Below are 26,782 nucleotides of genomic sequence, written 5' to 3'. Positions count from 1 at the left end.
AGGCCCAGAGTGGAGGAAGAATCCCCCTCCTCTGATCAGGGCTCCATTATTTCAGAACACTCCAATGATCAGGAACTTTCTTACTCCCCTTTTGAAGACTCTGATGCAGAGGAGTCCATTCCTTCTGTATCCCCCCCAGAGGATTACTCATTTGGGGAAACTTTGCATACCTTAAGGGAACACTTCCACTGGGAAGGCCAAGATTATTCAGATTCCAAGAAAAGGCTTAGGGAATTTCTCTTGTTACCTCAGCACAGGCCTCTGGCTATACCTCCTGTCTTGGACATCCTAGATGATGTTTACTCGGAGGCCTGCCTTAACCCGGATTCTCTGCCTCCAGCCCCAGTCAAACCTGACAGGTACTACAGGGTTACTGACTCACACCAATTTCTATACAAAAGCCATGCTGCTGACCCAGAAACAATCTCACAGGGCCCCAAGGGAATTAAGGCCTCCACTGCTAAAAATCCATTACTTTCCGAGTGAGATTCCAGATCCTTAGAAAGGTGGCAAAAAAAGGTATATACCTCTGCTACCTTAACCATGAGGGCCTTAAACTGTCAGTTCCATATGCTAAAATACCAACAGTTTTTGTTATCACAATTGAAAAGTAAAATGTCACAACCTGAACAACCAGACTTGAAGGAGTTGCAGGATTTGATGCATAGTGCAGAACAAGTGGGTAAACATACCTTACAATGTGGTTTTGATGCTCTAGAGGCCTCATGTAGAGCTGCTGTTACAGGATCAGTTATACGTAGACATGCCTGGCTCAAAGAACAAACCTTGCCTGATCATGTCAAAGCTAAATTACTAGATGCCCCTCTACAAAAGGATGTATTATTTGGTGCTAATGCTGAGGAGGTATTAAGGAAAATGGAGGAAAAGGCTAAATCAATGCAAACTGTGAAAGATTTTCTACAGGTACAACCCCCACATTTCAGTAGAAATTGGCCTTCCAAAAATTGGTCCTTTCCAGCCACGGAGAGACCCCAAAGAGGTCGATACAGGCGCCCGAGGGGCAGAGGACAATCCCAAGGATCGTTTAGAGGCAGACAATGGCAAGCTCCTACACAAAGAGGTGGTGAGGATAACTCGCAATCATTCAGAAAGCAAGCCCAATGACTTTCCCCTTTGCATGCCAAGCAAGACTCAAATGGCAGCCCCCCTTAGGAGGAAAACTGGCATCATTTTCAAAAAATTGGCATATTGTCACAAAAGACAAATGGATCCTGGACATTATAAACAGAGGCTACAGATTCCATTTTCACACCCTTCCAAAAATGAGAGGCATGCCAAACCTGCCACACAATCAAAGGGCAGAGGCACAAAGGCAAATTACAGATCTCATAGACATGAAAGCTATTCAAGAGGTATTCACGAACAAGGTCAAGTTTTTTATTCCAAACTATTCCTGGTACCAAGGAAGGAGACCTATTTTGGACCTATCCATCCTAAACACATTTCTACTCGTACCAAAATTCAAGATGCTCACTCTACAGCAGCTTCTTCCCATGCTGGGCAAGGAGTCTTGGCTGGTAACATTGGACCTCAAGGAGGCATACCTGCATGTCCTAATCAGACAAAATTGCAGAAGATACCTCAGATTTCTTGCAGGTTCAACTCATTATCAATTCTCTGCATTGCCCTTTGGCTTATCTACTGCGCCCAGAGTATTCACGAAATGCCTGGCATCAGTAATTGCCTACTGCAGACTTCAAGGGATACAAATATACCCCTATTTGGATGACTGCCTGATCCAAGCGGACAGCAAGCACATTCTTCTGAAACATCTGGCTTATGTAATAATGTTGTTGAACTCTCTGGGATACACAGTCAACAAAGAGAAATCAAGGCTAATACCCTCTCGGAAAATAATTTTCCTGGGTGCCAACTTGGACACAAACATCCAGATGGCCTACCTCACGCCAGAGAAGCAGGGGCAACTAACTCAATACTTCAGAGCACTAGCAAATTGCACCAGGCTGACTGCAAGGAAAATCCTGCAGGCTCTGGGATTTATGGCATCTTGCATCTTACTAATCCCATGTGCAAAGCTGCATATGAGGAAACTTCAATGGTACCTGAAAAACCTATGGTCTCAACACAGCCACAGTTTAGAAACAATAATACCACTAATTCCATGTCTACAAAAGGAATTTCTGTGGTGGGCTCAAACATGCCAAACAAACACAGGTCTTCCATTCAGCAAGCCTCAAGCAAATCAAGTCATCACAACAGATGCCTCGGACTACGCCTGGGGTGCGCACATGACAGATCGGTGCATTCAGGGCAAATGGTCCCAAAAAGAAAAGCACCTTCACATCAATCAAAAGGAAATGCTAGCAGTAATAAATGCAATTATAGCTTTCAAAGACCTTCTGCAACCAGGTCAACTATTGATAAGAACGGACAACACCACAGATGTTCTTCATCTCACATTGCTGCAGTCCTTACACTTGGGTAGTCCGCTGTCCTCGGTCATTTGACTGACATCAGGACGTCAGGGTACAAATGCGCATGACCGACGTCATATCCTCAGTCTTTTTTGCCGCATGGTCCGATGCAGAAGCAGCATTGCGAGTTTCAGACCGAGTCAAAGTTGGAATATTTTAGTTTTTCTTGCCTCAGTGGTTTACCGGATGTCAGAAAAAGTAAATAATTGTATTTCTTGTGGGAAACAGATACCGCATAGAGATTATCTTACTTTGTGTATTCCTTGTTTAGGGCCTGAGCTTGTGCTAGATTCAATATAAAGAGAAGGTTAGATTGTGCCAGGTTAGTCTTAAATGAGAACCATCCGTGCGGGACGCGGTTCTTTAGAGGTGTCGGTGGGGTTTCTTTGGGATCCCAGGAGAGACTTTGTTATTGCAGGATGTGGCCTCTCAGGAGGCAGGTCAGGCTGAAGGGGCTTCTCAGGTTACTGTACTCCCTCCCTTCCTAGGGTGGTTAGGCCCTCTCCTTCTGTTTCTCCCAGAGGCAGACCAGGTTTAGCTTCAGTTGGTGTCACCCCTAGTTCTTCAGGAACTGTGCCCAAGAAGCATATGCTTAAAATGGCAGAAGATTTGATTACTTTGATTAGGGCCTCCTGATAAGAGGCCTAGGGTGGAGCCTGAGCTTGGGAGTTTTGAGCAGGCTTGGATGTTTCAGAGTCTTCTGAAGACTTGCAGGAGTATTCTCCTTATTCTGATTCTGATGTGGATGATTCTACTCCTTCTGCCTCTCCTCCTGAGGATTTTTCTTTTTCAGAAACTCTTCATTCCATGAGGGAGCATTTTAAGTGGGAAGGTCAGGACTTCTCTGATTCCAGGAAAAGGCTTAGGGAATTTTTGTTTTTACCCCAGCATAGGCCTTTGGCTATACCTCCTGTTTTGGATGTGGTGGAAGATGTTTTTACAGAGGCTTCTCTTAATCCTGATTCTTTGCCTCCTGCTCCTGTTAAACCGGATAGGTATTACAGGGTGCCTGAAGCTCATAAGTATCTTTTAAGAGTCCTAGGGCAGACCCAGAAACTGTTAGTCAGGGGCCTAAAGGTGTTAAGGCTTCTGTTGTCAAGAATCCGGTTCCTACAGATAAAGAGGCCAGGGCCTTGGATAGATGGGGAAAGAAAGTTTATACTTCTTCCACTCTAGCTATGAGGGCTTTGAATTGCCAGTTTCACATGTTGAAATACCAAAACTATCTCCTTTCACAATTGAAGTCTAAGGTTGATGCTCTGAAGGTATTGATTGTAAAGAGTTACAAGATTTAGTACATGTTTCTGAACAGGTGGGTAAGCATTCTTTGCAATGTGGTTTTGATGCTGTACAGGCCTCGTCTAGGGTGGCTGCCACTGGGTCAGTTCTTGCCTGGCTGAGGGATCAGAATTTATCTGACCATGTTAAAACAAGGATTTTAGATGCTCCTTTACAATCTGATGTGTTGTTTGGTTCTCCTGTTGAGGCAGTTTTAAAGAAAATGGAAGACAAGGCTAAGTCTATGCAGACTGTTAAAGATTTTTGCAGGTTCAGCCTCCAAAGTTTAGTAGAAATTGGCCTACTAAATCCTTCTTATGATTCCCAGTCTAGGGGTAGATCTAGGCGTGGTAGGGGCAGAGCTCAGGGCTCTTTCAGGCCTAGAACAGGGAGTTCTCCTGCACAGTCTTGGTGAGGGCAGGGGTCAGTCCTTTAAACAGACCCAATGACCTACCTTTTCAGCTGCCAGAGCCTTCGTCTGGCAGCACCTTTGGGAGGAAGGTTGTCACTTTTCAAAGAAAATTGGAGTTTAATTACCCAAGACAGATGGGTATTGGATATCATACACCACGGTTACAGGTTTTATTTCCATACCTTGCCTCCTTTCAAAGGCATGCCACCTCCTCAACAAAGAATAGAGGCTCACAAGCAAATTTCTCTGTTACTCCAAATAGGGGCCATACAGCCGGTCCCTATGCCAGAAGTGGGCCTAGGATTTTATTCTCGCCTGTTCCTAGTACCAAAGAAAGGGAACACGTGGAGACCAATTTTGGACTTATCTATCCTCAACACTTATCTGGACATTCCCAAGTTCAAAATGTTGATGTTACAGCAGCTTTTACCTCTGCTGGGCAAAGATCATTGGATGGTAACTTTGGATCTCAAGGAGGCTTATCTTCATGTTCCTATCAGACTGAGTTGCAGGAAGTATCTAGCTGGGACTTCTCATTATCAGTTCTCTGCATTGCCCTTTGGCTTATCTACTGCGCCCAGAGTGTTCACGAAAGTTCTGGCTCCAGTGATAGCTTTCCTCAGGTTAAAAGGAATACAGATCTATCCTTATTTGGACGATTGCCTGATTCTGGCTCAAGGAAGGGAGCTTCTTCATCATTTGGATTATGTGATAGCAGTGCTAAGATGCCTGGGGTATTCTGTGAACGAAATAAAGTCCAGTCTAGTACCCTCTCAAGACATGTGCTTTCTGGGTGTGAGACTGAATACAGCATCCCAGATGGCCCCCGGACAAACAAAAGAATCTTTCCGTTTACTTTCATCAGTTGTCTCATCAGTCCAGGCTGACTGCAAGGACAGTCCTTCAAGCCTTGGGGTTCATGGCATCTTGTATTCTGGTGCTTCCCAATGCCAAACTGCATATGAGGAAGCTACAATGGTATCTCAAAAATGTATGGACACAGCACTGCCAGGATTTGGACACTGTCATTCAAATAATACCTTGCATTCAAAAGGAATTGTTGTGGTGGGCTCAGGAATGTCACCTAAACAAGGGACTCTCTGTGACCCCAGATTCTAACGACAGATGCCTCAGACAAAGCTTGGGAGCTCATCTGAATGGAAAGTGGATACAAGACAAGTGGCCTGCCAGACTACAACATCTACATATCAACTTGAAAGAGATGTTAGCAGTCCAGTTTGCATTAATAGCTTTCAAGGATTTACTTCTTCCAGGGCAGGTGTTGATTCTAACAGACAACACAACTGTCATGTGGTACATCAACAAGCAACACATTCTTATCCTCTATGCAGGCAAGCAATGATCTTGTGGGAGACTGCTCTCAGTTTACAGCTAAATCTTCAGGCAAGGTTTCTGCCGAGCACAGAACTCCTTAGCAGATGTGTTGAGCAGACAAATTATGGATGTGGAAATTGGATCCTCATGTATTTCAGAAATTGACAGTGTCATGGGGAACTCCAGACATAGATCTGTTCGCTTCTCCACTAAACCACCAGCTGCCAAAGTTTTGCACAAAAGGTTTCATCCCACAGCTTGGAAAGTGGATGCTCTTTCTTTCAATTGGAGCAATCTTCATGTGTATGCCTTTCCGCCTCTCTCCTCCCAAAGGTACTACTAAAGGTCAGACAAGACAAGCCAAGGATGATTTTGATAGCTCCAGATTGGCCTCGACAGCATTGGTACCCATTACTGAGAAGCCTGAAGCCTCCATGGCCTTTGCCTTCGATTCCACACCTGTTGTCTCAGGAGGACAGTCATTTGCTCAATGTCAAGATTCACTCTCTGCACCTAACAGCCTGGCATATTCTGTTTTGAACCATAGTGGGCCTCCACTTCCACAGCAAGTTTTGAATGTTATTTTGGAAGCTAGAAGGCCTAGTACAAGGAAAGTGTGATAAATGGAAGAGATTTTTATTTTGGAGTGCAGCAAAGGATTTTGATGTTTCTGAGCCTAATTTAAGTGTGGCTCTTCAATATCTTACCGAGTTACTGGACAAAGGTTTGTCCTTCTCTTCTATTAAGGTTCATGCTGCAGCAATTTCGCTCACTATGATTGTGACCCACCATTGTTTTCTCATCCTTTGTTCAAGCAATTTCTTAGAGGGGCAAAGAATATAAGTCCCCAGAGCTCCTACTCCTGCTTGGGATCTCAATTTTGTGTTGGAGAAACTCACTCTACAACCTTTTGAGCCTGCAGCTACTACTGAATTAAAGTTTTTATCATGGAAGACTGCTTTTTGTTGGCTATTACCTCTGCAAGAAGGGTTTCTGAGTTGCAGGCCCTTATGGCGGTTGAGCCTTTCTTAATTTTCCATAAGGATAGGGTATCTTTAATCCTTCCTTTATGCCTAAAGTGGTTTCTAGTGTGGCTTTAAACCAAACTATTCATTTGCCTACTTTTATGCAAATCCCCAAAATAAAGGGGAAAAGATTTTGCACACTTTAGATGTACACAGGCAGTTGCGATATTATTTGGACAGAACTAAAGGGTTCAGGCAGTCTCAGCAGTTATTTGTTTCTTTTGCTTTGAGTTCTCAGGGCAAGCCTGTGTCAAAACAAACTATTTCTAAGTGGATTGGGTTTTGCATTGCTTTCTGTTATTCCCATCATGGCAAGGAGATTCCAGCTGGGATTAGGCCTCATTCCACTAGGGCTACTGCCAGGTGGCAACTAAGGATATTTTGGAGGCAGCTACTTGGAGTTCAGTGCATACTTTCTCTAGGCATTATCACCTACCACTTTACTCTAAATCCAGGGCTGGTTTTGCCACTGCTGTTTTGCAGGGCATTTTGGCAGCTCCTGCTTCCTTATAGTTTGGCCATCCTCCCTTACCTCTGCTTTGGGATTCTAGGACTGCAGCAATGTGAGATGAAGAACATAGTACAGTTTTGTACCTACCATAAATGTAGATGTTCAAGATCCACATTGCTGCCCCTCCTTCCCTCTGTAGTTATGTGGGTTGGGTTGTCAATATGATGTATGTTGTATATATTGTACATATTTTTAGTGTTAGGATGGTTGGTTGTTTGTTTGCTGTCTTTTGGTTTTGACCTTTATTTTTAGGGTCTTCTGACATCTGGGGCAAGAAAAGACTGAGGATATGACGTTGGTCATGCGCATTTGTACCCTGACGTCCTGATGTCAGTCAAATCGAGGACAGCGGACTACCCAAGTGTAAGGACTGCAGCAATGTGGATCTTCGAACATCTACATTTATGGTAGGTACAAAACTGTACTTTATGTGGTACATAAACAGGGAGGAACACATTCATACCCCCTATGCAGACTGGCCATGTCACTTTGGAACATGGCCATGGACTTACAAATCGAACTACAAGCACAGTACTTGCCAGGCAAGGAAAACACGCTGGCAGACAACCTAAGCAGAAATATGACAGATCCACACGAATGGAAGTTGCGTCCAAAAGTTTTTATAGAAATAATCCAAGCATGGGGAAGGCCAGACATAGATCTCTTTGCCTCCCACAAAAATCACCAATTGACAAAATTCTGCTCAAGGATTTTCCATCCAAAGGCCTGGAGAGTGGACGCTCTCTCTTTCAGTTGGACATCAATGACAGTTTATGCCTTCCCACCTCTTCCTCTGCTGCCCAAAGTTCTATTGAAAACCAGAGCAGACGGACCAAAGATGATTCTCATTGCTCCAGACTGGCCAAGACGACACTGGTACCCACTCCTGAGGAGCCTGACACATTCCCCACCATGGACCCTGCCTCTAATGCCTCTTCTTTTGACTCAACACAGCTTCAAAACTCTTCACAGCCAGCTAAAAACACTCAATCTAGCCGCATGGAAGATTCCTTAAGCATCACAACAGACCCTACTCTCCAAGGAGGTGCAGGATGTCATTTTGGAGGTCAGAAGGCCATCAACTAGAAAAGCTTACTCCACAAAATGGAAACGGTTTTGTATCTGGAATGAGAAAAAGGGCCAGGATCCTGGAAAACTGAATTTACCTCAGATATTACAGTATCTAGCTGAGCTGCTAAGCAGTGGACTTTCATTCTCCTCCATCAAAATCCATGCCTCAGCCATTTCTGCAGAATACATCACTGATCCACCCTTATTCTCTCACCCTCTCTTAAGACAGTTCCTCAGAGGGGCTAAGAATCTAAGACCCCCAAGGAAACAACCGATACCTGCTTGGGATCTCAATTTAATTCTGGAAAAACTGACCTTGCCTCCCTTTGAGCCAGCTGCCTCATCAGATTTGCAATATTTGTCCTGGAAAACAGCTTTCCTTCTGGCTATTACCTCAGCTCGTAGAGTTTCAGAACTACAAGCTTTCATGGCTGTGCAGCCTTTTATAATCTTCCGTCAGGACAGAGTTTCCTTACGAACCAACCCGTCCTTTATGCCTAAAGTGGTATCCAGGGTAGCTTTGAATCAGGCCATACACTTACCTACCTTTTATCCTAATCCTCAAAACAAAGGGGAGAGATTATTACATTCCTTGGACATCCACAGACAACTGCGTTATTATTTGGACAGAACAAAGCCTTTCAGAAAATCAGAACAGCTCTTTGTGTCCTGTGCTGTAGGAGCTCAAGGAAAGCCAATTTCCAAACAGACAATCTCAAAATGGATAGCCCACTGCATACGATGTTGCTATTCTTTTCATGGCAAAACTGTACCTACAGGCATCAGATCTCACTCCACAAGGGCCACAGCTACCTCTGCAGCTTTCCTCAGAGGAGTTCCTGACAAAGATATCTTGGAAGCAGCCACTTGGAGTTCTGTGCATACCTTCTCCAAGCACTACCACCTACCATTATACTCCAAAACTAGAGCAGGCTTTGCCACTGCAGTCTTGCAGGGCATCCTGGCTCCTCCTAGTTCCACCTAGTGCCTACCACCCCTTTCTTAGCTTTGGGATTCTACCCATCTGTTATAACTGCAGCTGTATGCACGATGAACATAGTACAGTTTTGTACCTACCATAAATGTAGATGTTACAGTGCTAATACAGCTGCAGTCCAGGTTTCCCTCCCTCCTTCCCCTCTTGGGACAGGCCTATTGGCTAACACCTCCTCATACAACCTCATTGGGGTATTCAGTTATGGTGTATTTGCTTGCAACTACTGTATTTTGATTATATTGCATTGCCTTATTACACAAATTTATGTATTGCCTTCCTTCTGGGGGCACCTGACATCTGGGGCAAGAAAAACTGAAGAAAATGGCGTCGGCTGGTTCTTTTATACCCCTGTCGCACTGACGTCAGGAAGAAGCGACGACAACCGACACCGGACCTAGACTTTGGAATTCGGCCGACCGAGGACCCGCCTGATGGCAGGAGAACCCATCTGTTATGACTGCAGCTGTATTAGCACTCTAACATCTACATTTATGGTAGGTACAAAACTGTACTTTCTCTACAGTACCTGCATTAGTAGACATACTAGGTTGGTGCAAGTCCATACTTAGCAACGGATTGACGCATTGCTGTAAAATGTTGCTCCATTTACCGTTGGGACTCCTTGTCCAGAGTTATAGTCAAGTTCCACTACTGGGGTCTCCATCGCGTGTAGGCAGCAAAAATCCAAAAGTAAAAAGAGAACAAATAATATAAAAACAAGGAATGCCACCATCCAAAGGTCTCCAACTGAAAAACAGAACGGTATCCACAAAACAGTAGCAGGTAGAGACCACCACGATGGAATAAAAGATATAAACTATTTTTATTATATAAAACAAGCGCTTTCACGTGTATACAACACACTTCTTCAGGTTTCAACACTAGTACTCAACAAAAGCTCTTGTATACACTTATTAATCAGTTAATTCATTGATTGATATAAAGATTGAGCAGGCTGTTAAACCAGTTAAAGCAGCATAGTAGAATGAAATAATGATTCATGTTATCTGACCTAAGGCAAAACCAGCCTAAGGTGATTCACTCAAGCCATTAAAATATTTATAAAAATACTCTCATGAATTATTAAGTGACTAAAGTCAAAAATAAAAAACAATAAATTAATATAATATCTATTAATAACAAGATATGTAAAAATATAATGATTTATATAATGCTTTAAGATGCTCTTCACCAAATGCGTTGAGGGAACATAATCCATCTGGTCCACATCAGACTATTACGACCGGGTCTAATTTTGTTCAACTCAGTACTAACAATGTTGGCCACTCCGTTCCAGCTGGGCAAGTTAGTAACACACAACAGTCCAGTAACTCCGTGTCTTGGAGCAATTTGCAGAACCTCGACAATGGGTTGTTTCCAACAATTACTAATTTTCTTAATTCCAACAACTATTTTGGTAATATGGTAGTAGAAGGAAGTCAACAACATCAAGAAGAAACTGTAAGTAATATTTCCAACTTAATAAGCAATTTCAATTATAAGCTCTATAAATGTAAGAAATTACAACTTGAAATTGCATATTTGCAAGAATGTTTGGACAAAAAACTTATTCCTAAGGGCCTACGACAATGGCGTTTTCCAGTAGGTCTGATTGAAGGCTCACAATTTCATCATGAGCTTTTATTATTATTTGACAAACAAGGATTTGAGTTTATGAATATGCTTATTATACAGTATAAATTGGAAATGGAAGGGTTAAAAAATGAACTTGAATCATTAGAGCACACCATCAAAATGGACAGTGATTTTTTGCGTTACAAATATGAATATGCTCGTATCTTTTCTAGTATTGAGGCAACCATGGTGAAATTGTCTAATATTAAAAAGAAAAAGATCGCCAGAGATATTCTACGAATAGTGCATATCCTCGACCTCCACTTATATCACAGGTTGTTAATATTTCTAGCACTACCCCCCAAGCCAACCAAAGGTTTGCAGGATGAATTTATTAATAATCTTGATTCTGGTTCTGACACGCAAACTGATGATGTACAGCCTTTACGCCGTAGTGAGAGACTAACCAACAATAACAATAATAACATTAATAGTGGGCACAATAGCCCCCAGGTTCAACAAAACATCACAAGTAATAACATGATGAACTCAAACAACCAACAGGGTTTTCCAAGGAACCAAAATGGCCAACAAAAGAATTCGAGAACGAGCAGGAATCAAGTGAATACAAGGAACAGGCGGAATCAGCAGAGGAGATGATCCAATATTTTAACAAACCTCGTATTGTTAGTAGTACCGAAGGGGACTTTAAGATTTATAATTATACCATTTTTGGTGTTAACCAAGATTTGGCTAACTTTTTTTCAAAAGGTCTCTCTTTTGTTCCTGACTCACTTTGATTTAGTTAAGACCATTATTGACCTTAAATTATTTGTGCGCAAGTTAAATCTTAAAGTGTTAATGGGAGACAAGTCCACCCTTATTAGTTCATTTAGGGTTGCCAGTTTGTTTAATCCACCCTTGCAGGAAACTTTACATTCCTTTGAAAAAATGTGTGCACTGGATCTAAGGGCTATAGTTGCCAATAAGTCAAATAACTATAGCAACAAGCTTAACATCTCTCAAAACCAACGTGAAATTATTGGCCTGTTACGTGACTGCAGTGTTAGAGTAATGAAGCCCGACAAGGGGGTGGGCTAGTCTTTATGGACTATAATGTATATGTTGACAAAATGCCAAGTCAACTTAATACTAGTACTTATGCAGAAGCTAGTTTTAATGAAGTGAATCTAGCGTACAATAGAGTTAGGTCAGTTTTGGAAGACCTCTTCTTAGAAGGCACACTTGACATATAATTTATATTGTTATTTGAATACAATTGCCCCTAAACTACCAGTGTTATTTGGCACACCTAAGATTCATAAATGTATTAACGACCTCCCGTTTAGACCTATAGTTGATGGTCGGAGGTCCATAACTTACTCATGTGCCAAATATATTGATAGTGTTCTTAAGCCTCTGATTGAGCATGAGCCCCAAATCTGTAAAGATTCGTGGAGCTTCCTACAGGATATTAACAAATTCCCTTTCAATCGTGAATACAGTTTCCTTACAATAGATGTAAGGGACCTGTATACAGTCATACCGCAGAATTTGGGTCTTGAATGGACAAGGGAGTTTCTCATATTCAAGAAGATTAACAATAATACTATTTATTTAGTCGAAACTTTGTTGGAAATTGTGTTGACCTACAATTTTATGGTTTTCGACGGCAAAATTTATTTGCAGAAATCTGGGGTTGGCAATTGGTTCCCCCTGTGGCGGAAGTTTTGCCAATTGCGTAATGGCGCATTGGGAGAGAACCCTGCTATTTAAAGATGCTTTATTCCAAGAAAACGTTGCCTGGTACACAAGGTACCAGGATGATATGTTTTTGATTTGGAAAGGACCCCTAGCACTAGTACCGTCGTTTATTTCCAGCATTACTGGTATGACTGATTTTTTTGGAATTCACATATAATTTGGAAGAGTATAGTATTAACTTTTTGGATATCCTTTTAGTTAAGGACACTGCTAATTCCAGATACAAAAGTGTAATCTATAGGAAGCCCACCTATTCTAATGCGTTTTTACATTACACTAGCTGTCACCCTCACCATCAGAAAAAAGCTGTTGTAAAAGGTCACATGATGAGGGCAGCTAGGATGATCTCAGATGAAATTGATTTCATTGAAGAATGTAAAAACTTGGGTGATATGTTCAACAACAGAGGCTATCCATGTACTATGATAGCTGATGTTACATCTGAAGTGACCCACAAACGAAAAATTGGCTATTTTAAACCTATTTTGTCAAATCATGACTGTTTGGGCAACGATAGATTAAGTAACCAGAATGGGTTTTAGTAATGACACTGGTGATCATGTGTTTAGGACAAGCTTCTTGTGCACGTATAGCCAAGATCATCTATTAATAAGAGATGTACTTAATAAAAACTGGGCACTTATCACAGATGATAATTCTTTGCTCAATCGCTTTGGTCTTGTACCAAAAATTACCTTTAGGAGGGGGTATAATTTAAAATCTTTGCTTGAAGCTAAGCGGCATAATGATTACACCATGAAGGTTGGTATGGTTAAATGCGGGTCATGTCGACAATGTAAATATGTCAGCCTGGGATCCAAAGTTAAAATTAGAGACAATATTTACAACATCAGGGGCAAGTTTAATTGTGAAACTAAAAGTGTTGTTTATTCTGCCTGCTGTGAAAAATGCGCTGCCTTCTATATAGGTAAAACCGAAAGGAAATTAAGGCAGCGCATTTACAAACATTATTATGCTATCAGTAGGAATGATCCTACTAATGCTCTGGCTAGACATATTTCAAAATGTCCAGAGCATAGTTTTAAATTTAGTATACTTAAACATATCGAAACTGACATTAGAGGTGGACCCTGGCAAATTCAGCTAGTAAAAGAAAAGTTGTTTTGGCAGATTAGAACTGCCGCGTACATGTTTCCTGGGCTCAAAGAGCATGTCTATTATCAGCATTCTTAAACATTTAGCTATGAGAAGGTAATTTCCAAATTTTAAATTTTGGCTATTATGCATTTGATTTTAAATGTCATTCTTTACTGACGCTCTTGTTTTTATTAATTCGAGAATTTTTACACAAGAGCGCATCAGTTGTTTTTGACGTTATTTAAAGTTTTGGTGTCTTGTTGTAGATATGCGCTAGATGCGCGTTTTAGACATGATGACTTGTATTTATGTGGGATGGTATGTGAAGTTTTTTGAAGGAAGTTAGTGGGCTGTAGCTTTAACTGTGGTTTAAGCAATCTGGCTAATTGGTTAATTAAGTTGACTGTATATTAACTTATGAGTATGAGCCAGTATGCTCTGTCTGAAGAAGGAAAGGCACTTTTTTCCGAAAGCGCTAATAAACCTGTTTTCAGTTTATAGCTCGTTTGTAGCTTGTGTTTTAACGTTAATTTTGTTGTGGTTATACTAGCTCACTTTGCTTTTGTGTTGTGATATGTTTATCATTATGGTTAGCATGTGGTTTGGTTTTCGACAAGAATAGTGATAAGCTACATAACCGTTGTAGTACATTTTTAAAGAAAGTTACTTGTGTCTTCCTTGTGCTTGCCTTTTTTATTACATAATTTCAACCCATTTAATGGTAAATCACTGATTGGTTTCTTCCTTAGTTGTACCATACTATATTACAAGTAATCTGCATTTTTTTTTTTTTAAAGTGCTCATTGTTTTTTTTTTGTTTGTTTTTTCCCCCCAGATAAGCAGACCAGAAATCCTACCTGGGATACACCAGTACAGCCTTATTCTTCCAGAGATGCTTCCTCTGGCAATGTAGCCTATTTGGATGAAGATGCTGGTCGGAATATTAACCCATTGCTCCCTGCTTCTCGATCTTCTGCAGCAGACAGGTATGCTGAGGGTTTCCAAAGTCGTGTACCAGCAAACCAGTCCATTCCAGGATCTAGAGTACCAGCCTCAAAACCAGTACCATTGCTTGAAATAGATACAAGCACATTTCGGAATTCTGAATCCCGTTTCCAAAACAGCAGGGGTGAGAGAAGTATGTCCGACACTGCTGAGTCAACAGGGTGGCATCCACGGAACTGGAACTAAGAGGTAGATGCAATCATTTAAGTTTAATTAGAGTGTGTGTGTGTGTGTGTGTGTGTGTGTGTGTGTGTGTGTGTGTGTGTGTGTGTGTGTGTGTGTGTGTGTGTGTGAGAGAGAGATTGTAAAATATCAGTTTTCTTCGGCTAGAACTGTTTTACATTTGCCTTCTTTCATGGTACTGCTTGCTGTTTGTTACAGGTGTGGTATTTATTTGTTTGTTTAAACTTTAACTACATAGGTGGACTAGTCCAGTGATTCTTCTGCTGTGACCTGAGGCATTTTGCAGTGGTATTTAACAAAAAAAGAAAAAAAATCAGTCTCATTTAGCAAACATTTTACAAAAAAGTATATTTAGCAGCAACTTATATTACACATTCAGCAGTAAGTTCTACACTATAACAATTTTACAGGTGAATATTCAGTGACAGAGTTATCAAACAGTGAATTACATTGCACAGAAATTTGCAAGTGAATATCCACCAGAGTTGGGCTCCTGTGTGACTGAGTTGTTGATGCATGTAATAACATCATATATGTTTGTAACATACACATAATTTCAAAACTTTAGCTGTAAAACAAGCATCATTGAATTAGCTCAGTGATTACGTGCAGTGTAGTTTTGCTGCTAAAGTTTTTACAAATATGGTACAAGAATAGTAATGAAACCATTGCAGCACTTTGATGTTCTCAGTGATATTCACTGTTTCAGTAATGACTCTTGGGACTTCCTGCCTGTTAAAGACGTGATATACAACCCAGCTTCCCGAGCACTGTACTTCCATCCAAGAAGGACAGACTTCCTCAAACCAAGATATTTGGATGCTGTTGGCATGAGAGATGCTGGTTGGTGCCATCTTCAGATCCTTCTTTCTACATTTCGCAACACGGTGTAATTGCATCAGCAGTCTGGCACTTCAGCCTGCTTCCATAGTTCAGATTAGTCACTGTTTGTGAAAAATGTGGGTTGTGTTTTGCTTTGTGTGCTAGATTGCGTTAGCTTTTCGCAGAACCATATTTTTAATTTTGAGGCAGAAAGAGTTGACAGTTGTCTCTATTGCAAGAAACAAGTCCCACTTACATTTTCATAGTAAGTGTGTGTTCTGCTTAGATCGGGATCATAGCGTGCCCAGTTGTTGTCCTGATCGTTTCAATCATTAAACATAGGGTGAAATTTCTCCAGAGTGACATAGCTCTGAAGGAGGATATGTGTCTTTTCTGTGACTACCATGGCATCTGCCAAATCCACTGCTGTCTTTCCTGTCCAAGTTAAAAAAAAAAAGAAAAAAAAAAAAAATTTTCAGACAGGAGCCAGAGACACAAAATAAAGCACATCAGGAGGTCAGAGTTGGAAAGCCTCCGCAGGCATGAGGATGTTGGCATTGGCAAAGGGTTTGCAGCATCTCATGTCTAGAATCTGCTACTGAGATGTCTGGCACTTATTTTCCAGATGCCTCCACATTTTCTGGATAATGGCATTTCCTCACAGGCGGAAGCCATCCTTTCATCTGTCAGTCCTGAGGGCTTTCCATGAACCTTGCTTACTAGAATTACCCCACCTGAATTCTAGTTAGCAAAGTGAAGGGTAACATCACCACACTGTTTATACATGAGGATGACAGTGGTGATCAGATCGAGGTCTCTGGCATTAGTTCATGATCCAAGTCTTCAGAGGTAGCTCCCATTCCCAAATGTAGGGCAAAACAGTCCAAGCCTTAAATGTATGCCTGCCAGCAAGCCTCAGTTTGACATAAATAGGCCCTCTCCCCGTCCACCTCCTGGGCTTCCTGCCTGGCGCTGTCCGGGTTAAGCCAAGATTTTATGTAATTTTTGAACTGTAGGCAGCCCATCTCTGATTTTCCATCAGTGTGTGTGTGTGGTCCTTTCTGTGAAGAGGAAAAAGGAGGCTTTCCCAGTGGGATGTTATCGCTGACTTGGAAATTTGATGAATTGTCCTCTTGTGGATCAGTGGTTTCCCATTTCCTGTTGTGAGCCTAATACTAGGTGCACCTTGCTTTCTGCCTCATTTTCAGCAGATGTTTCCATTGGAAACTCACTTCACAGAATAAGGCAAGCCTTCAGATGGGAAGCTAAAGAATTCTTCATGGACCAGATGACATAGAGATTTTGTGAGCCTACCTCAACCTAAGGCATTACTGCAGTCATGGAAGTACTCAAAGATGCATTTTTCTAGTGTATCCTTGAGGTCATATTCTCAATCCTCTAATGTTGGGAAACAATACTTTTTCAAAGGCTGTGACTCCTAGAAGTACCTTTGTAAAAATGTTTTGGCTGATCCATCTGTGGTGTCTGTGTATGTTAGCAAGGGAACTACTTTGACTACAGCCAGGAATCTCCTTCCCAGTGACAGGAGAAAAAAAATCCTCAACTGCTTTGGGAAGGAAAGCATAAAAGTTTGCTACCCTGGTCTTCAGAGCTCTTAACTGTGTCAGTAGCTCTTGCCAAAATGTCAGGAATCCCTCGTTGCTCAGCTGAAGGCAGAGGGAGTGGAAATAAAAGGCAAGAGTCTAAAGGGGGAGTGCTTGGGCTTTGCAGCCATAATACAGAGATTGCCAGACATTCCATAAAATGTGACTGTGATTTAGAGGGCACGTCATGCATGGCATCAGCTGTGGGGATCTATTTTAAGGAGCTGTGGTTGGTGTCCCTTCCAGATCATGTCAAAGCAGATGTCCCTACAAGATAACTGTTGCAGTATTTTTGACAGATGGGATATCCTGCCAGCTGTACATTGGCCAGCATACCAAAGCCTGGGTGCCTTCCTCTCACACAGTCTGTCCAGCATATGACTTTAGCCCAGTGGCAGGAGGTGCATATGCAAATTACCTCAGAACTTTTGCCACCATTTTGTCTTCTGTCTGTCTGATGTTTGACTGGCACAGGTTCTTAGGTGTTTGGTAGATAAGTAAACTCTTGGCCAGCTGTTATATCCTATGCATGATATGACCCATAAAGCTAAGGCTACTACAGCAGTGATCATTTGAACATTTACTGTTATGGTAAGTTTACTTACTCAACTATACCTTGAACTTGGAGGTGGATGAACTAGTCTGTTCTAACCGTATGGCGTCCCCCGTTTTCTGTATGTGTCACACTAAAGATGCATTATCTTGTGCATCTCCACCACAGAATTTGTCATTTTGAGATGTCCTCAAAAGAATAAAGATTTTTTTTTTTTCAAATGAGAAAATGGGGACTGCTCAGATACCCAGAAGAGATGCAGGAATCTTGTAGGATTACATGAGCCTAAACCATTAGCTATTCATTCAGTTACTGATGGTTTGGAGGATCCCTACACCAGTGTGTGTTTGGAGCCAAGTTCTCAAAGCTCTACTCCCAGGAAGCATAAAGATGTTCATCATGTTTCACTGTTGCAGTCATTTCACTTGGGTTATCCTGCTGGCAGGCTACCCGCAGTCAGCCTGAATTCCAAAGTCCTGGTCCGGCATCTGTTGCTGTCGCCTCTTCCCTGACGTCAGTGCGCCAGGGGTATAAGAGATGCAGCCGACGCCATTTTCTTCAGTCTTTCTTGCCGCACGGTGCCCGAAGCAAAAGCAGTTCGCAAGTGCCGGTCGGCCGACTCCTGAGATTTTCAAAATCGAATTTTAGATCCGAAGTCTTCATTAAAGCTAAGTACCCCGTTGGGGAAACTTTTTTCTTGCTCCAGACCGATGTCAGAAAAAGTTAACATTTGTATTTCTTGTGGGAAGCAAATACCTCATAAGGATTTTCATTCTTACTGTATTCCTTGCCTAGGCCCTGACCATGACGTTGCTAGTTGTCTGCATTGTGCTAGATTTAACCAACGCACTTTTAAGCATCGGTACGATTTTGCTTTTCATTATTTTGGCAGAAGGTTTAACTATATAATGCCGTCGGAACAACTGACGACTGGAATTCATAAAAAACGCAAGGATAAAGACAAGGGCAAACATCCGAGGTCCAAAACCGACAACGAAGCCTCTTCTAGGCCAGTCGCCGGTGCTCAGTGAGGCGCTTTCGCAGCCCCTGACTCCCACTACCTCAGAGCCACAGGCCGGTTCCGACTCCCACGTGGAGACCGCTAGGCCTCTGGATACTCAAGGTATTGGGCCTTCGGAAATTAATCCCTCAGATGGGTCCGGAGCCGCCGAGCAGGCATCAGCTTCTGAGGGTGTCTTCAGACCTACACAACTTTATATAAAGCCTACTTCAGCATCCAAGACAAAGTCTAAAACAGTTTTAAAGACAAGAAAACCAGTTCAGCATTCTCCAGGACAGACATCTATGCCTAAGAAACAGATGCTCAAAATGGCCGAAGACCTAATTACTTTGATCAGGGCTTCCCATCCCCCTCCTGATAAGAGGCCTAGGCAAGACCCTGAATATGATTCCTCTGATCAGGTTTCCATTTCCTCTGATTCCTCTTCTGAACAGGGTTATTCTATTCCTCCCTATGAGGATTATGATGCTGAAGATTCTATTCCTTCAGCTTCTCCTCCTGAGGACTATTAATTTGGGGAAACCCTGCATACCATGAGGGAGCATTTCCACTGGGAGAGCCAAGATTATTCCTATTCTAAGAAAAGACTTAAGAGACTTTTTTTTACTTCCTCAGCACAGACCCCTTGCAATTCCCCCTGTTCTAGACATAGTAGATGATGTATTTTCAGAGTCCGGCCTGTCTCCAGACTCTTTACCTCCTGCTCCTGTTAAGCCGGACAGATACTACAGGGTTCCAGACTCCCATAAATTCTTTACAAAAACCCTGCTGCTGACCCTGAAACTATCTCACAGGATCCCAAATGGGTCAAGGCTGCTTCTGCTAAAAACCCTGTCCCCTCGGATAGAGATTCTAGGGCTTTGGACAGATGGGGGGAAAAAAGTTTACACTTCTTCTACCTTGGCTGCAAGGGCTTTAAATTGACAATTTCATATGTTCAAATATCAGCAATATTTAATGTCTTTGTTAAAACAAAACATGTTGACAAATTCTGAATGTTCTGAGAACAAAGATTTGCAGGATTTATTGCATGCAGCTGAACAAGTGAGAAAACATACTTTGCAATGTGGCTAGGATTCACTGGAGGCCTCATGCAGGGCTGCTGTTACAGGTTCTTTTATTAGAAGGCATGCTTGGTTAAAGGAACAGAATCTGCCTGATCATGTTAAAGCAAAGTTATTGGATGCTCCATTACAGCATGATACTTTGTTTGGTGTTAAGGCAGAAGAGGTGTTGAAGAAAATGGAGGATAAGGCTAAATTTATGCAGACAGTAAAGGATTTCTTACATGTACAGCCACCCAGATTTAGCAGGAACTGACCCTCTAAGAATTGGTCCTTTCCAGTGTCAGACAGACCACAAAGAGGTAGATTCAGACACCCTAGAGGCAGGCAACAGCCCCAGGGCTCATACAGGCCCAAACAATGGGGTGCTTCTACCTCCAAAAGCAGAGAAGACAAATCACAGCCTTATAGAAAACAGTCCCAATGACTTCCCTCTGCCAATGCCAAGCACTTATTTTTTGGCAGCACCATTAGGGGGAAAGCTAGCACTTTTTTTCACAAAACCGGCACAAGATCACCTAGGACAAATGGGTCTTAAATATAGTCTCCCAGGGTTACAGGTTCCACTTTCACACCCTTCCAAAGGCAAAAGGTATGCCAGACCTGCCACACAATCAATGGGCAGACTCACAAAAACAAGTTTCATCTCTCATGGACATGGGGGCTATTCAGCCAGTGCCACAACAAGAGCAGGGACAAGGATTTTACTCAAGACTTTTCTTAGTACCAAGAAAGGACAAAGCCTGGAGACCAGTTCTGGACCTGTCTATTCTAAATACTTTTCTGGATGTCCCAAAATTCAAAATGTTGACTCTACAGCAGCTTCTGCCCATGCTGGGCAAGGAGGCTTGGCTTGCAACTTTGGAACTCAGAGGCATACCTGCATGTCCCAATCAGACAATCTTGCAGAAGATACCTCAGCTTCATAGCTGGCTCACTGCACTACCAGTTCTCTGCACTGCCCTTTGGCTTATGTACTGCGCCCAGGGTCTTCACAAAATACCTGGCACCAGTAATTGCATTTTGCAGGCAAAGAGGAATTCAAATATATCCCTACTTGGATGACTGCCTTATTCAAGCAAAGACCAAAGATATTCTACTACAGCATCTGGTGTTTGTAAAAAGATTACTAATTTGCCTAGGGTACACAGTAAACGAAAAGAAATCAAAACTAGTACCCTCTCAAGAGATAATATTCCTGGGTGCAAGCTTAAATACAAATGCCCCAGATGGCTTATCTCACGCCAGACAAACAAAGGCAACTGACTTCTTACTTCAAAAACATGGCAACAACGGCCCAGTTATCTGCAAGAAAAATTCTGCAGGCTCTGGCCTACATGGCATCCTGCATTCTACTAATTCCATATGCAAGACTGCATATGAGGAAACTACAATGGTATCTAAAAAGTGTTTGGACTCAACATTGCCACAGCCTGGAAACTATAATTACTCTCATTCCCTGCCTGCAACAGGAGTTTCGATGGTGGGCAAAGGCTTGTCACCAAAACAAGGGACAGCCATTCACATTACCCCCAGCCAGGCAGACACTAACAACGGATGCATCAGATTATGCCTGGGGGACCCACATGGCAGGAAGATGCATTCAGGGAACATGGCCCTCAAACCAAATGCATCTACATATCAATTAAAAAGAGATGTTAGCTGTTCAAAATGCCCTGACAGCCTTTAAGGACCTACTTAATCCAGGACAACTACTGATAGACAGACAACACCACGGTCATGTGGTATATAAACAAGCAGGGGGGCACACATTCTTACCCCCTTCGCAGACTAGCCATGACTTTGTGGGACACAGCATTGACTTGCCAAGTACATCTGCAGGCACAATTCTTGCCAGGAAGGAAAAATACTCTGGCAGACGAACTAAGCAGAAACCTCATGGATCCCCACGAGTGGCAGCTAGATCCACAAATCTTCAGCATGATAACAAGGAAATGGGGATGCCTGGATATAGATCTAGTTGCCTCCCCTCACAACTACCAACTAAAGAGATTCTGCACAAGGATTTATCACAGACAAGCATGGAAAGTGGACGCCCTATCCTTCAGCTGGAAAAACCTATCAGTATATGCCTTTCCCCCTCTGCCTCTCCTCCCCAAGGTACTCTTAAGGGTCAGACAGGAGAAGCCAAAGATGATACTGATTGCACCAGACTGGCCCTGCCAGCACTGGTACACAATATTAAGGAGCTTGTCTCAATGCCCAGCTTGGACCTTACCTCAAGTACCACATCTACTGTCCCAGCAAAACATCCAGATCCTGCACAGCCAACTCAGGACTTTTAAACCTGGCAGCATGGCGGATAATGTAGTCCTACAAAACACACCTCTCAGCAAAGCTGTGATGGATGTCATTTTGGAAGCCAGAAGGCCTAGTACTAGAAAGTCTTATGCTGGAAAATGGAAGAGATTCTGTGCTTGGAACCAGGCACAAGGAACAGGTACTGCTGTGCCAAATATTCCTCAGATTTTACAATACTTAACTGAGATGCTGGACAAAGGCCTATGTTTCTCATCTATTAAAATTCATGCCTCTGCCATTTCGGCTCATTACAATGCAGAGCCACCAATCTTTTCTCATCCCTTATTACAACAGTACCTCAGAGGAGCCAAAAGTTTAAGGCCTCCAAGGAGATCACCAATGTCTGCACGGGACCTCAACTATGTCTTGGAAAAACTCACCCTGCCTCCTTTTGAGCCAGTTGCTACTGCTGATATAACGTTTTTATCTTGGAAAACACCTCTGCTCCTAGCAATAACTTATGCAAGACGAGTTTCAGAGCTACAGGCACTCATGGCTTTGGAACCTTTTATCATTTTTTATCCGAACAGGGTCTCCCTGAGGTCAAACCCAACATTTATGCCTAAAGTGGTGTCCAGTGTGGCTTTTAACCAAACCATTCATCTGCCAACTTTTTATCCAAATCCACAGGACAAGGAGGAAAGAATTGTGCATTCTTTGGACGTACACAGACAGCTTAGATTCTGCTTGGACAGAACCAAAGTTTTCAGAAAGAGCCAATTACTAGTGGCATATGCTGCAGGATCACAAGTAAAGGCTGTCTCAAAGCAGACTATTTCAAAGTGGATAGGCCACTGCATTCGTTTCTGCTACTTGTACCATGGCAAGCCAGTGCCTAAGGGCATTAGGCCACATTCCACCAGAGCTGCAGCCACTTCAGCAGCCTTTCTCAGGGGAGTACCAACTAAGGACATTTTATAAGCAGCTACTTGGAGTTCAGTGCACACCTTTACAAAGCACTGTCATCTGCCACTCTACTCTAAATCCAGGGCAGTCTTTCACTGCAGTTCTGCATAGTCTCATAGCCGCTCCTAATGCTGTTTAGCTCCAGCTTCCCAACCATAGCTTTGGGAATCTACCCCAAATGTAATGACTGCAACAGTGAAACACGAAGAACATAGTACAGTTGTGTACACTTACCATAAATGTAGATGTTCGAGTGTATTCACTGTTGCAGTCCAGGTTACTCACCCGCCATTCCCCCTTTTTTCTGATGGAACATATCTTTCCTGCTCTGATTTATACAACCTATGTGGTGTATTTGCTTGTGGATGAAGGTAAAGTTTATATTGCTGCATGTAATTTTATATATACATATAAATTTTGGCTACCCTTTTAGGTGGCACCTGACATCTGGGGCAAGAAAAACTAAAGAAAATGGCATCTGCTGCTTCTTTTATACCCCTGACGTCAGGGAAGGGGCGACGACGGCCGACGCAGGACACAAGACTTTGGAATTCAGGCCGACTGAGGGCAACCTGCCCAGCAGGATTACTCAAATGTAATGACTGCAGCAGTGAATACACTCGAACATCTACATTTATGGTAAGTGTACACAACTGTACTTTCTGATGACATTCCCCCATTGTCACCAGTTAAGCAGTAAACTTTCCCTGTGCACCTCACAATAGTTTGAACTAAACAGTAAAATCTGAATTGCCTAGACATAGTAAGACCTTGTTACGTTTAATGCTGTTGGGTTGCCAAAAAAGCAGTCGCTAGAAAATGGAAATCAAAAATCGAAGCCAACCATAAATGAAGTATTGAATATTGTAAAGGAAATAAAAGCATTGGAGGGAAGGAGCAAGTTACATAGAATAAATGGAATTTGCATGAACAATACATGCAGAATAATGTTCAGGAGGAGTGATTTATGGAAAGGCAGAACTTGATCAATTTATGTAAAGTTAGTCAGTGATTGTTTAAAAAAGAAAGAAAGCAAACCTATATGTGTAATGCTTGAAGATAATGAGAAGATGTTTAAAATGGTTTGCTTTCCTTTCATTGCTACAACTGTATGTGTACTCATGTCATTGTCAATGTCAGAAGTTAATAAAGGTGTTTAAAAAAAAAAAAAAGCCATTAGGTGAGGCAGCTTATACATTCAGTTTACAATGCAGAATTTGGGATTATTCCTCCCTTTTTTCCCCTTCCTTCCTTTCTGTCCCTCTAGGCCAGGCTTCCCCAGCAAAAAAAAATGTCACCAGATAAAAGTCCCCAGCACTAAACTAGGGCAAGGTTTTTCCTCCAAGCTGTTGGTTTCAGGAAACGACTACCCTTGGAGTCTTTACTTGGATTTATCAAAAATGAGTTCATGGTTCTAAGAATTCAGAATTGCTGTCCTTGCAGCATCAGCTTCCTCTTTTCCTAAGAGCTGTTATGGTCACACTGGACATGAACACCTTCCTCTGTGTTCCATGTACAAGGAGCACAGAAAGCTGTTCTTTATGTTGGATCATTTTTGGAGTAGTAATTATGTGAAAGAATTCGCTACAGGCAAATATCCATCCATTTGGCTTGACCGTTACAGCTCTGTGGAATTTTCATTGTGGGCTAGCTCCTCACAACACTGTAACGAGGCCCTGTTCCACAGGTAAAAAGGACAGTCATTTCCTAGTGCAGGTCTGAAAAACTTTTGCAGTTGTCAACAGATTCCATACAAGTATTTGCTTTGTATATGTATTTTTGCTTAGAGGAGTCCCACCTTTTAACAGCATACAGAGGTAATCCAGAGGGCTCAATTGAAGTTTGGTATCCCACCTGTGACCCAGAGGGTGACAGGACTAACAAGAAATAGAGTATAAAGGATAAGTCCAGATAAAATCACTTTAGCTAGCATATCTAGGAAACATATCTCTGATGCCCTCCATGTGGGAAGAATTAAGACACTTTGTTGAAGTTTCCAGTAGTTTTATTTGGTTAAGCAGGTAGATGGATGAGTGTTCTTGTTCTAATAAACTACCTCTTTAACTGAATAAACTACTGGAAACTTTAGCAAGGTGTCTTTATTCCCCCCACAGCTAGGGTATCATAGAAAGTTTCCTAGATCTGCTAGCTAAAGTTATTTTATCTGGACTTATCTTTTACACTCTGCACCTTTTAGTAGAATGCTAGATTTGCGCAGGTGTCACTCAGAATATCTGCAGAAGTGAAGAAGCATATCTCATTCCCTGACTGGTACACAGAAAGCTTGGAGTCTTTAATGGATGTTTCTGCTTCAGAACTGGAACAACTGTTTGTTAACACAGTGGAGCCTCAGCCTCTGAAGAACTATAGGAAAGAGCACAGCTGCAGAAGGACACTTAAGATGCCACAGTGGAACAAAAGGTCACTTCCTTTGCTACTAATAGGCCCTTGGAAGCTATAACCTCAGACAGTGCTCTTAGCATTCCTTGGCATCTGTTTTGCCTGTATATATCTGTCCAGTTCTTCTTGAGTTGGCCATATTAACAAGTTGCAGCACATCTCCCAGGCCTCAATACATACAGTACACTGCAAAAACAGCTTGTTACCATCATAAACGTCCTAATAGAAATTCCAGCTCCAAAAGGTAAGGAGGAGTTGTGTTCTCCTACACTTAAATTGCATGTGAACCATGCTAGGGACAGGATCATTAGATCACATTCAGTCCTACACATAAGCCCATGTGGCTATCTAGCAGTGGGCACACGCTACTGCTTTTCTCTGGGAGATCATATGTTCAGATGTATGTCTGTCATTTTGCAGGCCTTACCAGTCCGTGTTACTACATGTGGAATCCCAGCAGGGCCTTGTCTTGTAAGATTTCAAGAAGCTGACTAAAGAGCAAGTCTCAAGTGTGACAAAGCTCACCTCAGGCTATGGCCTAGCTTTTCACCTGTTTCACACAGCTCATACAAAGGAAATTGAGTGAATCAAGTACTTCCTTGAATGACCAGGAAGACTTGGCATACTTAATCTCACATGTCCTTCCTTTTACATCTGTAATGACAAGATTACCTTTTGAAGTTAGCTTTCATTTGAGTAGTCCTTTTGTCCTGAGGGAACAGTGTGGTAATCAAAAAAAGATACGGGAGATCATAAAGAAGTACCTGGACCTCCTAGCCCATGGCTTGATTCCTACCCCAAGGAAACCGAACCGATTTTATTTGGAAGAGGGCTAGAAAGCCTCCTGTCTAGTTATGTTGTGGCATTCTCAAGCTTATTAGTTGCAAAAGGAATAGCCTTTTATTCCATTGTTACATCTTGAAGGGTCTTTCTTGTAGTTGTGCTTTTTTCTGTGGTTATACAGGTTTCTGAATATCTGTACAGAGAACATTGTAGTGGATCCAGCTGTTTCCTCTGATGATGCCAGGAGCTCTAAGTTTGTTTCAGATCACACTAACTTCTCAAGTGATAGAGTGGTGTGCTTATACCATTTTGAGATGTGTACACATTTGCTACCTTTGCCTTCATGGTAATTATTTTGCAAGGCCGCCATGATTAAATTCCAAGTAGAGGTCCTGGAACAATTTGAAGAGTTGGCGTCAAACATTAGTGACAAGATCCTGAAGGTACAATTTTCAAGATTGGTCCGTATTCCTCAGGCGGTGGGCAAACATCTTCTAAAATGTGTAGGTAAGATGCTGTGAATGCAGCATTAGGTCCAGCATAAGAATATGTATTTGACTGGAAATTCAGCCAATACCAGGCGATTCAGTAATCAGC

General features: G+C 42.2%; 1 protein-coding gene across 2 annotated transcripts in view; it reads left to right on the top strand.

Moving 5' to 3' along the window:
* Window positions 1–26,782, top strand: part of LOC122809337 — a 2,116,265-nt gene that overhangs the window by 2,052,215 nt on the left and 37,268 nt on the right. Inside the window, exon 19 of one of the 2 annotated variants that reach the window (XM_044080743.1) lies at window positions 14,358–14,716. In XM_044080743.1, the coding sequence (XP_043936678.1) occupies window positions 14,358–14,713 (356 nt within the window). In that variant the 3' untranslated portion in view covers window positions 14,714–14,716. Of the gene's footprint in view, window positions 1–14,357; window positions 14,717–26,782 lie in introns of those variants that run through there. The other variant, XM_044080744.1, reaches the window with a different exon arrangement.

This window comes from Protopterus annectens, chromosome 8.part0 (genome assembly GCF_019279795.1).
Source record: "Protopterus annectens isolate FY-2018-M chromosome 8.part0, PAN1.0, whole genome shotgun sequence".
NCBI lineage: Eukaryota > Metazoa > Chordata > Ceratodontiformes > Protopteridae > Protopterus > Protopterus annectens.
This window is presented reverse-complemented; position numbering and strand designations above follow the sequence as displayed.